The sequence below is a fragment of the Mastacembelus armatus genome, chromosome 8 (assembly GCF_900324485.2).
Source record: "Mastacembelus armatus chromosome 8, fMasArm1.2, whole genome shotgun sequence".
Classification (NCBI taxonomy): Eukaryota; Metazoa; Chordata; class Actinopteri; order Synbranchiformes; family Mastacembelidae; genus Mastacembelus; species Mastacembelus armatus.
Genome location: NC_046640.1, coordinates 5,129,640 through 5,141,840, shown reverse-complemented (window position 1 = coordinate 5,141,840; position 12,201 = coordinate 5,129,640). Strand labels below are relative to the sequence as shown.

Genomic DNA, 12,201 nt, shown 5'->3' with positions numbered 1-12,201 from the left:
CCTGAATGTATTAACTTTTGATTGTGTTTACAGTTTATTAGGTAAATAAAATTGCTTCAACTAAAGATTTAAATTGTTGTACAACTAGATATTTGATCTTAATTAATTGATATATCGCAAGGGGATAAGTTAATTAATTATGCTTATGACTGGAGAATTACTGGACATGGTTTATTCTGACAGTATAAAATTAACTGGGATTATTTGGGTCAATCTGACCTGTTTGTGTAGGTCAGGTTTTTTTTTTTTTTTTGGTATAGAAAAAACCCCAGAGGGATTTGAACTGTTTTCATCCGTGCCGATGAGTTACATCTGAAGAACACCCACCTTTTTTTTCTATACTCTGTTTAAAGACTGTTTTGTGTTTGTCTACAAATTGTCATTAATACAGTCGGTTCAATACAATTTAATTATTGTGTCATTCCTTATTGATATTCAAACACTGGCTCTTGGGAATCTGGCCTCTTCTGGTGCGGGTCCAAATTTGATGCTATTGAGATTCCTAACTGTGCTCATATTATCAGGTCTTAAGTGAGGTTACATGTGTCCTCTTTAAAACTCAATAAAACTCGAACTACCGTGTTTGTGCGTCCTGCATCCATTCCTGTGTTTTCATGTTCATCTCGTTAGAGATTTGAACCATGTAAATAAAGTTTGAATACAAATGTCATATTATAGGTTTTCTTTCTAGTCTGTCAGTTTGTTGTCATGTGTTTCCAAGACTGTATGTTTTAGGATAAAACAGCACATTGTTAGCAAATACACTCAATGACAAAATTTTACAGTGACAGGAAACTGCAGAAGCAGCTGAGTTTTCTCGGTGTGTGAGTGAGAGACAGAGCCTTCCTTATTAAACAGCTGCACTTTCTCTCCTTAAATGTCAACTGAAAACTCTGTTTTCCTCCACATTGTGATTACTTCAACTGAAAACTGACACACTGTGTGGCGGGTTCAGTATTTGATGCTCTGGTTGACTTTCAGTTCGTAATCACCTGCAGAAAACCTCCAAGGTCTGTGCGTAAAAGCAGCGCGGACACGTTTGCGCCCAGGCTGACCCATCGAATCTGTACTGACGTGTTTGTGCGTCTGCGTCCGTTACTGTGTTTTCATGTTCACCCACAAATGATGTTTAAACCAAGTAAATAAGGTTTTAATAAAAATGGCACAATATACATTTTTTTATCTAGTTTGTCATTTCGTTTAATGTTGTAAAGGAAAAACAAACCAACAATATTTCCACATTTTATTCAATGTTTCGTTGACAGAAACAGGTTCCAACATGAGCTCTCACTTTATTCAAGACTGTATTTCTTAGGAGAAAACAGCTCATTGTTCTAAAATATATTCAGTGACTGAAGTTTACAAAGAGACAGAAGCAGCCGATCTGATCGCAGTTTAGTTGTGTGTCTCCTGCTGTCACCGTCATCCGCAGTAAACAAAGTGTGTGTGTTCATGTTGTCGTTGAGGTGGTGAACACGGAGCTTAAAGTCCAGTTCGCTCGGCTCCTCGTCCGTCAGCACAGTGAGTGTTTCATCATATGACAGACTCAGTCTCCGCACAGTCTCTCTCTCTGAAGATGTTCGTGGCAGCAAAGCTCTCACAGAGCGAACACACCGTCCGCGCAGCGACTACAGGCTCCTGCTCTGCTGCTTGAAGACACGCTGCTTCTGGTGCTGCTTTCACACTTTGGTCTGGGTGCGGAAACAGTGGAGCCAATCGCGTTGGAGCAAGTCGCCGCCCCGTTCAGCTCGAAGGGAGACAGCACACACAGATCACTGCGTTGACGCTGCTTCTCTGCTCTGTTGCTGTCGAAGATCCTCCTCAGCAGCGGATCGACGGAGATCACAAGGAGCCTCACTCCGTTGTAGTAAATGACGACAACATAGCGGTTAGGTTCTTCGTAGTCCGGCTGGAGGTGAAACCGGGAGAAGAAGCTCCAGAGAGTCCGCAGGGCAGCGATCATTCTCCCGGTGACTTCACTACTCAGTGTGAGAATAGAGACAGCCTGTGTGTCGGAGATTTATTGTAAAAATCTTCGGTCTTAAGTTCAGGACCTTCTTGGCGCGATGCGATTGAAGTGCTGATACAAAATTAGATTGATTAGATTTATGAAGAACTCTTAACCCAGTTTCTTCGTGCTCTCAGACAATCAATGTTTGGTCGGATGAGTTGTCATTGTTGACCAACACTCATCACATCCGTCCGACCAACACTCTTCACATCCGTCCGACTAACACTCTAAACATCCGAACATCCGGGTAGGGGAGCTCAGTGCACCGATGGTCCTCGGGCAGTCTAGGCCTATAGCAGCATAACTAAGGGATGGTTCAGGGTTGCCTGAAGCCAGCCCTAACTATATGCTTTGTCAAAGAGGAAGGTTTTAAGTCTCGCCTTAAAAGTACAGAGAGTGTCTGCCTCCTGAACCCAGGCTGGGAGCTGGTTCCACAGGAGAGGAGCTTGATAGCTAAAGGCTCTGCCTCCCATTCTGCTTTTGAGAACTCTGGGAACCACAAGTAGGCCTGCACTCTGAGAGCGAAGTGGTCTATTGGGATAATATGGTACTATGAGGTCTTTAAGGTATGAAGGAGCTTGATCATGAAGGGATTTGTATGTGAGAAGAAGGATTTTAAATTCTATTCTATATTTTACAGGGAGCCAATGAAGAGAAGCCAATATAGGAGAAATATGATCTCTCTTGCTAGTTCCTGTCAGGACTCTGGCTGCGGCATTCTGGATTAATTGGAGGATTTTTATGGAGATATTGGTACATCCAGATAGTAATGAGTTACAGTAATCTAGCCTTGAGGTAACAAATGCATGGACGAGTTTTTCTGCATCATTTTGAGACAGGATGGTCCTAATTTGGACAATGTTGCGCAGGTGGAAGAATGCAGTTCTAGAGATTTGTTTTATGTGTGAGTTAAAGGGCATGTCCTCGTCAAAAATAACTCCAAGGTTTTTTACAGTAGTGCTGGAGGCCAGGGCTATGCCATCTAGAGTAGCTATAATTTTAGAAAAGTTATGTCTGAGATTTTTTGGCCCAAATATAATGACTTCTGTTTTCTCTGAGTTTAAAAGTAAAAAGTTACTGGTCATCCAGGCCTTTATGTCACTTAGACGGGCTTGAAGTCTGGTTAACTGGTTTATGTTAACAGGTTTAATAGATAGATACAACTGAGTGTCATCTGCTAATGACATATCCTAAAGGAAGCATGTACAGGGTGAACAGAATCGGTCCTAGCACGGAGCCTTGTGGAACTCCATAACTAACTCCACTATGTTTATACTTGGCATAGATGTAAATAAAGATGGAATCATTTTCTTAAATTTAACAACAGCGTTGTCGGATAAACATCTGCTGTAGTGGAATTTTCTTCCAAACGCTGCGTGATCCATCATTTTAAATTCAAAAGTTATTAAAGAATGATCTGACAAAATAGGATTATGGGGAAACACTATTAAATGTTCAATTTTGATGCCATAGGTCAGAACAAGATCAAGGGTGTGATTGAAACAGTGGGTGGGTTTATTAACATTTTGAATGAAACCAATTGAATCTAATATAGAATTAAATGCAATGCTGAGGCTGTTATTTTCAACATCTACATGAATGTTAAAATCTCCCACTATAATGACTTTATCTGATCTAAGCACTAAATCAGACAGGAAGTCAGGGAATTCAGTTAAAAACTCTGAGTACGGGACAGGTGGACGGTACACAGTGACAAGTAGAACTGGTTTTTGTGTTTTCCAGTTTGGATGCAAGAGACTAAGAGTGAGGCTCTCAAATGAGTTATAACTGTTCTGAGGATGAAAGTTTAATAATAAGTTTGACTGGAAGATTGCAGCTACTCCTCCACCTAGACCTGTGCTTCGAGGAACATGATAATTTTTATGACTGAGGGGGGTTGATTCATTCAGACTGACATATTCATCCTGCTGTAACCAGGTTTCAGTAAGATAAAGTAGGTCAATTTGGTGATCAGTTATCAAATCATTTACTAACAGAGATTTAGATGAAAGAGACCTGATATTTATTAATCCACATTTGACAGTTCTGTTTTTCTGTTCAATAAGAGGAGTGGTCTTAATTTTTATTAAGTTTTTATGAATAACTCCTCTTCTGTTAACTTCTGATTTATTTGATTTATATGTTCGAGGGGCAGACACAGTCTCTATGTGGTTTGAGGGGGGCGGCGGCTCTAAGGAAACTACAGAGAGGCGTTTTAGACTGAGTCTCTGCATCCCGGTCCCCACCCTGGATTGTCAGGCTTTAGGTCGGCTAATAAACTCGGCCAAATTCCTAGAGATGAGAGCTGCACCATTCACAGTGGGATGGATGCCATCTCTCGCTACCAGACCGGGTTTTCCCCAGAAAGTGGCCCAATTGTCTATGAACATCACATCGTTTGCTGGACACCACCTAGACAGCCAGCGACGGAACGACGACATGCGGCTAAACATGTCATCGCTGGTCAGATTGGGGAGGGGTCCAGAGAAAACTACGGAGTCCGACATTAATTTAGCAAAGTTACACACCGACTCAACATTAATTTTAGTGACCTCCGATTGGCGTAATCGGGTGTCATTGCTGCCGACGTGAATAATAATTTTCCCATATTTCCGATTAGCCTTAGCCAGCAGCTTCAGATTTGACTCGATGTCGCCCGCTCTGGCCCCAGGAAACATTTGACTATGGTCGCTGGTGTCTCTAGCTTCACGTTCCTGACTATGGAATCGCCAATTATCAGAGTCGGTTTCTCAGCGGGTGTGTCGCTGAGCGGGGAAAATCTATTAGAAACGTGAACAGGCAGATGATGAGCCGTGGGCTTCTGCTTAGGAGTACGTTTCCGTCGGACCGTCACCCAGGCTAATTCTCCGGGCTGCTCCGGAGCTGCCCTTGGACCGCTAACAGACCCTGAGCTCGGTGGCTCCACACCAGCTAACGGGGCTAGGCTAGCTGGCTTTTGTTCGAAGGTGCGGAGCCGCGCTTCCAAATCAGTGATCCTCGCCTCCAAGGCTAACAGAACCTTACACTTAATACAGGTATCATTATCGCTAAAGGAGGCAGAGGAATAACTAAACATGTGGCACACCGAGCAGGAGAGAGAGAGAGAGGGAGAGGCCATGTTAGCAAGCTAACTAGCTAGCTAAGCTAACCGGTAGGCTAACGAGCACTAAGTCAGGAAATAGCACTAAATACCGGTCAAAATAGAAAGGTACTTGACTAGTACCGGAATGTAGAAGTTAATGAACTGTTTAGAGTTTAGTTGTTTTTTAGGTGTGTTAAACTATAGCTAGTCTGTTGCTAGTCTGTAGACGAACTATACAACACACACAACACGACACGCTTGCAAGACGAAAGTGATTCGCTTACCAGCAAGTTGTCACACTCATCTCTTCACATCACATCCGTGCGACCAGCACTCATCACATCCGTGCGACCAGCACTCATCACATCCGTGCGACCAGCACTCTTCACATCCGTCCGACCAGGACTATTCACACTCTTCGTGTCCCAATGAATTCACTACTCACTGTGAGAAAAAAGCAGACTGACTCTGGATTCAAAATGAGCGACAGCCTGTGTGCCGACGTTTTATTGTAAAAATCTTCGGTCTTCTGAAAATTCCTGACATTCTTGCTGCGATCCGGCCTCCGATCGCCGATTGATGTGCTGAGGTGAATCTTCAACAGTAACAGAGCAGAGTAGCAGAGTGAAGGCAGGGATCTGTGCGAAGGTATCGTCCTTCTCGCTCCACTGTTTCCGCACACAGACCAGTCTTCGTACCTGCTGCTCGATAATAATCGTGTACTTTGAAAAACAAACCTGCGATTGAACCTTCGAGTGAGAGACAGAGCCTTCCTTATTAAACAGCTACACTTTCTCTCTTTAAATCTGAACCGAAAACTCTGTTTTCCTCCACATTGTGATTACTTACAACATTTCTTGTTTTTCTCCACATCCTCTTTGTGATTAACTCAAGTGAAAACTGAGACACTGTGTTAGATTTCTTCATTTGTGTCTTTAATAACAAACTGACATGAAATATTTTCTTAGCTATTTTAACGTGATCTGTAATGATAATTGCCACATTGTGGAGATATTTGAATTAGTTTTCCCCAGAGTTCAGGGTGTCATTCATGCTTCCAGTCTCCGCCTCCAGCTTCCAGTCTGAACCTACACTGCTCCATTGCGGAAGTTGAACCTCAGTCTTCAGCAGCCGCGTTATGAGGATCACCAAGAAGTCCGCGCTGCTCCTCGTAGGTCAGTCTTGTTCAGAGCCGAGCGGAGACATTTCAGAGAGTGTGTCGGAGAAACTGTGTTAGGATGTGTGTCCTCTTTAAAACTCAATAAAACTCGAGCAGTTTCACAGGATTCATGTTTTCTCACATGGATCAGTAACTGATCTCTTCTTACAAGGGTTTTTGGACAGTAAGGGCAGTGAAAGTGAGAAGACTGTCGACAGGACTGTAGACCACATTTAAAAATGGTGAATTCTGCAACATCCAAACAGAAGATGCTGTCTGTCCTGGATGTGATCTATGCGTTTGAAGTGCAGCTCAGCTACAGGGAGACTCACGGGCTGGTTTTGAATATTTCAGCTTGTTTCACAGTCTGACATTCTCCCGTTTCATTTGATCAAATATTGGTGATTCAGCCTGAACAAACAGACTATTGCTGTAATATATCAGATATAATAATGATATATAATGATAATGATAAATACTTATTGACCTGATTTGTTACTTTGGTCTGAGTTCAACTCTTTAGGCCAGTGGTCGTGGCCTCCACAATTTCGTTACGCTTGCCGCCACTTAGGCCAGTTGGGCATTTACGTGTGATTTCCACACATCTGTCACGGGCAGTGGACGAGAGAAGGGATGTAGATGCCAGAGAAACACCTATGATGAATGTATCCACAGTGAAACTTTACAACTCCAGATGTATTAATCAGACTCTTTCATTGTCAAATTCAAGTGAGCTATGGATGCAGGGCGGATTGTCTTTAATTGTTAACCCAAGAAGGTTTATTCTCTGCAGGAAGCAACAGTCTGCACATGATTTACAAGGTGGATAAGAGACAGTGTTTCTTAAATCAGTAACATTTGAAAAAATATGTTTTCAAATGCTTAAGCAAATAAAGCCAATGGATCTGCATGCCTGCCGAAATTTGCAGTGAGAGCTCATGTTGGAACCTGTTTCTGTCAACGAAACATTGAATAAAATGTGGAAATATTGTTGGTTTGTTTTTCCTTTACAACATTAACCGAAATGACAAACTAGATAAAAAATGTATATTGTGCCATTTTTATTAAAACCTTATTTACTTGGTTTAAACATCATTTGTGGGTGAACATGAAAACACAGTAACGGACGCAGACGCACAAACACGTCAGTACAGATTCGATGGGTCAGCCTGGGCGCAAACGTGTCCGCGCTGCTTTTACGCACAGACCTTGGAGGTTTTCTGCAGGTGATTACGAACTGAAAGTCAACCAGAGCATCAAATACTGAACCCGCCACACAGTGTGTCAGTTTTCCGTTGAAGTAATCACAATGTGGAGGAAAACAGAGTTTTCAGTTGACATTTAAGGAGAGAAAGTGTAGCTGTTTAATAAGGAAGGCTCTGTCTCTCACTCACACACCGAGAAAACTCAGCTGCTTCTGCAGTTTCCTGTCACTGTAAAATTTTGTCATTGAGTGTATTTGCTAACAATGTGCTGTTTTATCCTAAAACACACAGTCTTGGATGAACACGAGATGAACATGAAAACACAGGAATGGATGCAGGACGCACAAACACGGTAGTTCGACACACAACTAAACTGCGATCGCATCAGCTGCTTCTGTCATTTTTGGTCATATTTAATACAATAAATGAAGGTGTAACCATTAATAGTGTACCGTGTGTTATTACAAAGAAGCAGGTGTTTACATAAATTTGAGATTGTGCATATTTTCAGTGAAATAAAGAGAAATTTGTTTGATGCATTTCAAACATGAAGTTATATAATGAATAAAAGCACTTATCAAAGTAAACAAGTAAACATGTCAACATGAGTGAAGGCAAAAATATTTAGGGAAGCATGTGAACTGTTTTCTAATCAGGCCAGCATACTGCTCTCTGTTCTGCAGATCAGATTACAATGAACTATTGCAGAAGACACAAGTTTTGACTCAACCAGAGAAGCTTATTTTCAGCCACAATAATGGTCCCAGTTCTCACTGGCGACTAACAGCACACAGTTTGTGAGGTAAAGGAGTGAGGTGGAAACCCACAAGTGGTGTCACATCCAGTTCATCCTCTGAAACTCCAGGTGGAGGAGCGAAACGAAAGCGCTGGAGGAGGGACGTGATGAAGAGGAAGAGCTCCATTCTGGCCAGACTCTCTCCAATACACATCCTGCGACCTGCAAGACACAAGCTGGGTCGTGTGCGGGCAACAGTAAAATCTGTAAAGTAAAAGAGCAAAAGCCTAAAAAAGTTCTACCTGCAGAGAAGGCCATGAAGACATCACTCCTGATAAATCTGCCCTCTTTATCCAGGAAATGAGAAGGGTTAAAAGTGTATGGGGTCTTCCATTCGCTCTCATCATACAGTACAGAAGTGAGAAGAGGAAACACTGTCGTCCCCTGTATGCAAAAGAAGAAAACTATAACTTATACGTTTTAGAATGAACTGTTTACAAGGACGAACATATCCAACAGTCCTCTGACTTTTTTGATGAAGTATCCTTGGAACATGACATCTTGGTTGGTTTTGTGCGGAACGGCCATGGGGGAAATGTTGGCCATTCTCTGTGTCTCATGGATGACAGCGTCAGTGTACGGGAGGTTCCTCCTGTCCTCTACTTGGACCTGACGGCTTCCAACTACCCTGTCCAGCTCCTCCTGAACTTTATCTGATGGCACAGAAATAAGACGTTAATCTGATAAACATGTAACTCAGATTTCATGTTATCTGAGATGACCATTCTGCCATGTTTTTGGCACCTTGAATATGAGGGTACTTGGCCATGAAAAGTAGACACCACTGAATTGTAGTTCCTGTGGTCTCAGATCCAGCCAACATTAAATCCATCACACTGTAGAGCAGGTTGTCATCATTGTAGTGTAAATTCTTGATGCCAGACTCCTATTGAATCACACAGAAAACAGATAATGATTGTTTGACTTATTGGTAATTTCAGTCTATGAGTGGATTCACTGGAGTTCTAAAACCTTACCTCCAGATTTTGCTTATGGGTCAGGAACGCATCAACAAAGCATCTGCACAACTCAGGGTTCTGAGTTTGTTTCAGATCCTCTATTATGCCTTTAACTTGCACTTCGTAGTCCTTCATAAACTTTATCAAACGCCTCCAGTTTTTAATACAAGGGCCCAGCCAAGGAAACAGGTTGTAGATCTGTAATAACGCAAAATACAAAACAAATTGTAAAATTCATTGTGAAATTTATTTGTGAGAGTCATGAACTCGCAGCTCACACTGGGCAAGAGGTATGAGCAAAAAAAAAATGTAAGAAGTGGATGAAGTCTGCAAATTCAACCACATCCGCTAGTTTTGTGGCCGCTCATGAAATGTCCAGACACGGGAAACCGTTCACAGACGGAGAATATTTAAAAGACATAGAATATAGGCAAGAAACGTTTTATCCTGTATTATTTTATTTTAGATTTCAAAAGGGTTTTGCGGCTCGCGGTGTTTTCTTTTCTGTGGAAAATGGGTCCAAATGGCTCTTTGAGTGTTTAAGGTTGCCGACCCTTGCCCTAGACGGATCACTAGTCTATTCCAGTGTTGACGAGGAGACAGACAAACACTCACACCCACAGTGTTATGTGGAGGTGACTGAAGGATGAAGCGAGGACCCAAGTGTCCTGCCAATCCTAACTAATCAACATAAAGCTACCTACCTTATAAACCAAAATAAAAGTCCAATACCGGACGTCACAAAAATCAAACCCTAACACAGTGATTCAGAGTCACCCTAAACCCATTCTGCATGGCTTTGGATTCTGTTAGGAAGCCAGAGCACCCAGATGAAACACACAGACCTGGAAAAAACAAAGTCCACACAGATAATTCCTGGGCTCGAATAGGATTGAAACCTTATTGCTGTGAGGTGTCAGTGCTAACCACAGCACTGAATGAATTCCTGGTACTTGTACTTAAATATTATATTAAATGTTAGAGCAAATTGTAAACATCTACACATCAACTCTATGAAGCTATTATTTCAGTAATGTTTTGTCACTTAGGCTCTTTAAAATAAAGATTCACTATTTAATGGACTATCACAGCAGTATATTTAATTTCACAAGCCATCAGTTACCAAGTTCTTAATACAGAGCAATGTAAATTGTTTTTATATAATCATCTGATGTTTATAGTACCAGGATGGAAGTTGATCCAGTCAGATGGACGGATTCACGGTTTCTTTTCAACATAGTTTGAAATGCAGGGTCTTTGTATTCAAACCGCTTTCCAAACATGATCGCTGATATTATGTTTGAAACTGCGTAATCAATTGTCTTGGTGTTGTCGAAGGCTTTACCTGAGAGAAACAGAGTAGTGGACATGAGTTAGACACAAACTGTACATGAGTTAATTAAATAGTTAAGAAATGTGTTCAAAGCTGGCTGCGTTTGTGTCAAGGGCTGATGACAGTGGCTTGTTTGGAGTGTTACTAAGTTTTTTCAATTACTGTAGTTATTGTAATCAATTAGTGACAAATCCTGGAATTGAAGTTTTACAAAAGTTTGAATGTATTAGAATAATGTATAATTATTTTGCCATATACTGTTTAATTTGGGTAAATACCTCAAATGTTAAACTGGGTGCTGATATGTATAGAAATCTCTGTAGTACTTTCTGTTACCTTCTTGTTTTTCAAATTCTTCAATCAGGTAGTGACATTCCTCAATGATTTTCCCTTCACTTAACTTCTTGCCCATCCCAAAATTTCTCAGTGTCGTTAGAGCAAAACGTCTCATTTCTTTCCACAGGTCACCATTGGAAAATAATATGCCTGGAAACAAAAGTGGGCGAACTGCTTTAATGAGCACGAAAACAGGTAAAAGAAAACTCCCAAAACATTTTCTTACCATGTTCTTTGCTGAAATCATGAAAAATGGGTGTGACCTCTCTGTCTCCAAACTCTTTGGCATGGTTGATCAGAGCCTGCTTGACGGTTCTGTATCCTGCCAGGACCAACACCTTCTTAAGTCCAAAGTGGACTGTGAACACTGGTCCATGTTTCTTGGACAGCTAAAAACACAGAGGCAGGTAAAAGTGAGAGTCACAGTACTAGATAAAAGGTTTACTGAATCATAATGAACACGTTTGTATATGTAACTTATATACTCAAAAAAACCAATACATTCCTATTAGAGCAATGGAAGGATGACATTTTTTGTAGACAACACATTTCTCACATCAAAAAGCGAACTGTCGAGTCTCTTGAAATCCACATGAAGCAGGTTACCAAGCAGGGCAAGAGGTTTGGGTCCTGGAGGATCTGTCCTCTTTTTTTGGGAGCTGAAGTTGGAGTGAAGAAAGAGGAAGACGAGAAGGCACACGGTGACCCAAAATAGGGAGGACTGGAAAAGAACTTCCAACATGATCATACAGACGTCTGACAGCTGCCCTAACTGGGAGTCCAAAGATCTCTTCGCTGAAATGAAAGGCAGTTGCCAGGCAGAACTTTCTATTATGTCTTGGTTTAAAATTGTTGCAGATATTTAGGAGTTTGCATTTGGGCGGAACTATCAACCAAGAGTTGGCACCTCCTTTCAGAAATACCTTGGCCAGTCACATCATCATCAATCATATTAATGACATGATTCTCATGTCCTGAGTAGGTGTGAATGAGCTCCTGTGCCAGCCAATCACAGATCTTGTGAAACTGTGGAAAGTACCACTAGTTGTTAGCCTTGATTAAGAAACCATCTCATTTTCATTACTTTCTCAACAAAACATTTTCTGAAATTTTATATTTGTCTTGTGTGGAATGTCACAAAAACTGGACCCTTTGCACATCAGCCTTACCAACTGTATCCACCCACTGAAAGACATCTACACATCTATTGTTAATGTAAGCAGAATGATGGTTCTTTTATTTAATACAAGTCCTGGATAAACTGGGCAGTTTATTCAGTGACTCAACAAATTGCTTGCTCATAAAGTGCTGCTGTTGGCT

At 41.4% G+C, this 12,201-nt stretch overlaps 1 protein-coding gene across 1 annotated transcript; it reads right to left on the bottom strand.

Annotated features, from left to right (window-relative positions):
* Nucleotides 1-7,298: 7,298 nt before the first annotated feature.
* Nucleotides 7,299-11,782, bottom strand: LOC113140428 (cytochrome P450 2K1-like). Its single transcript, XM_026324218.2, has 9 exons — nucleotides 11,438-11,782; nucleotides 11,108-11,270; nucleotides 10,882-11,031; nucleotides 10,397-10,557; nucleotides 9,231-9,410; nucleotides 8,998-9,139; nucleotides 8,722-8,906; nucleotides 8,496-8,637; nucleotides 7,299-8,415 (listed from the first exon to the last, which is right to left on the bottom strand). The coding sequence occupies exons 1-9, from the start codon at nucleotides 11,627-11,629 to the stop codon at nucleotides 8,228-8,230; spliced, it is 1,503 nt and encodes a 500-aa protein (XP_026180003.1). The 5' UTR covers nucleotides 11,630-11,782; the 3' UTR covers nucleotides 7,299-8,227.
* Between the last annotated feature and the right edge of the window lie 419 nt (nucleotides 11,783-12,201).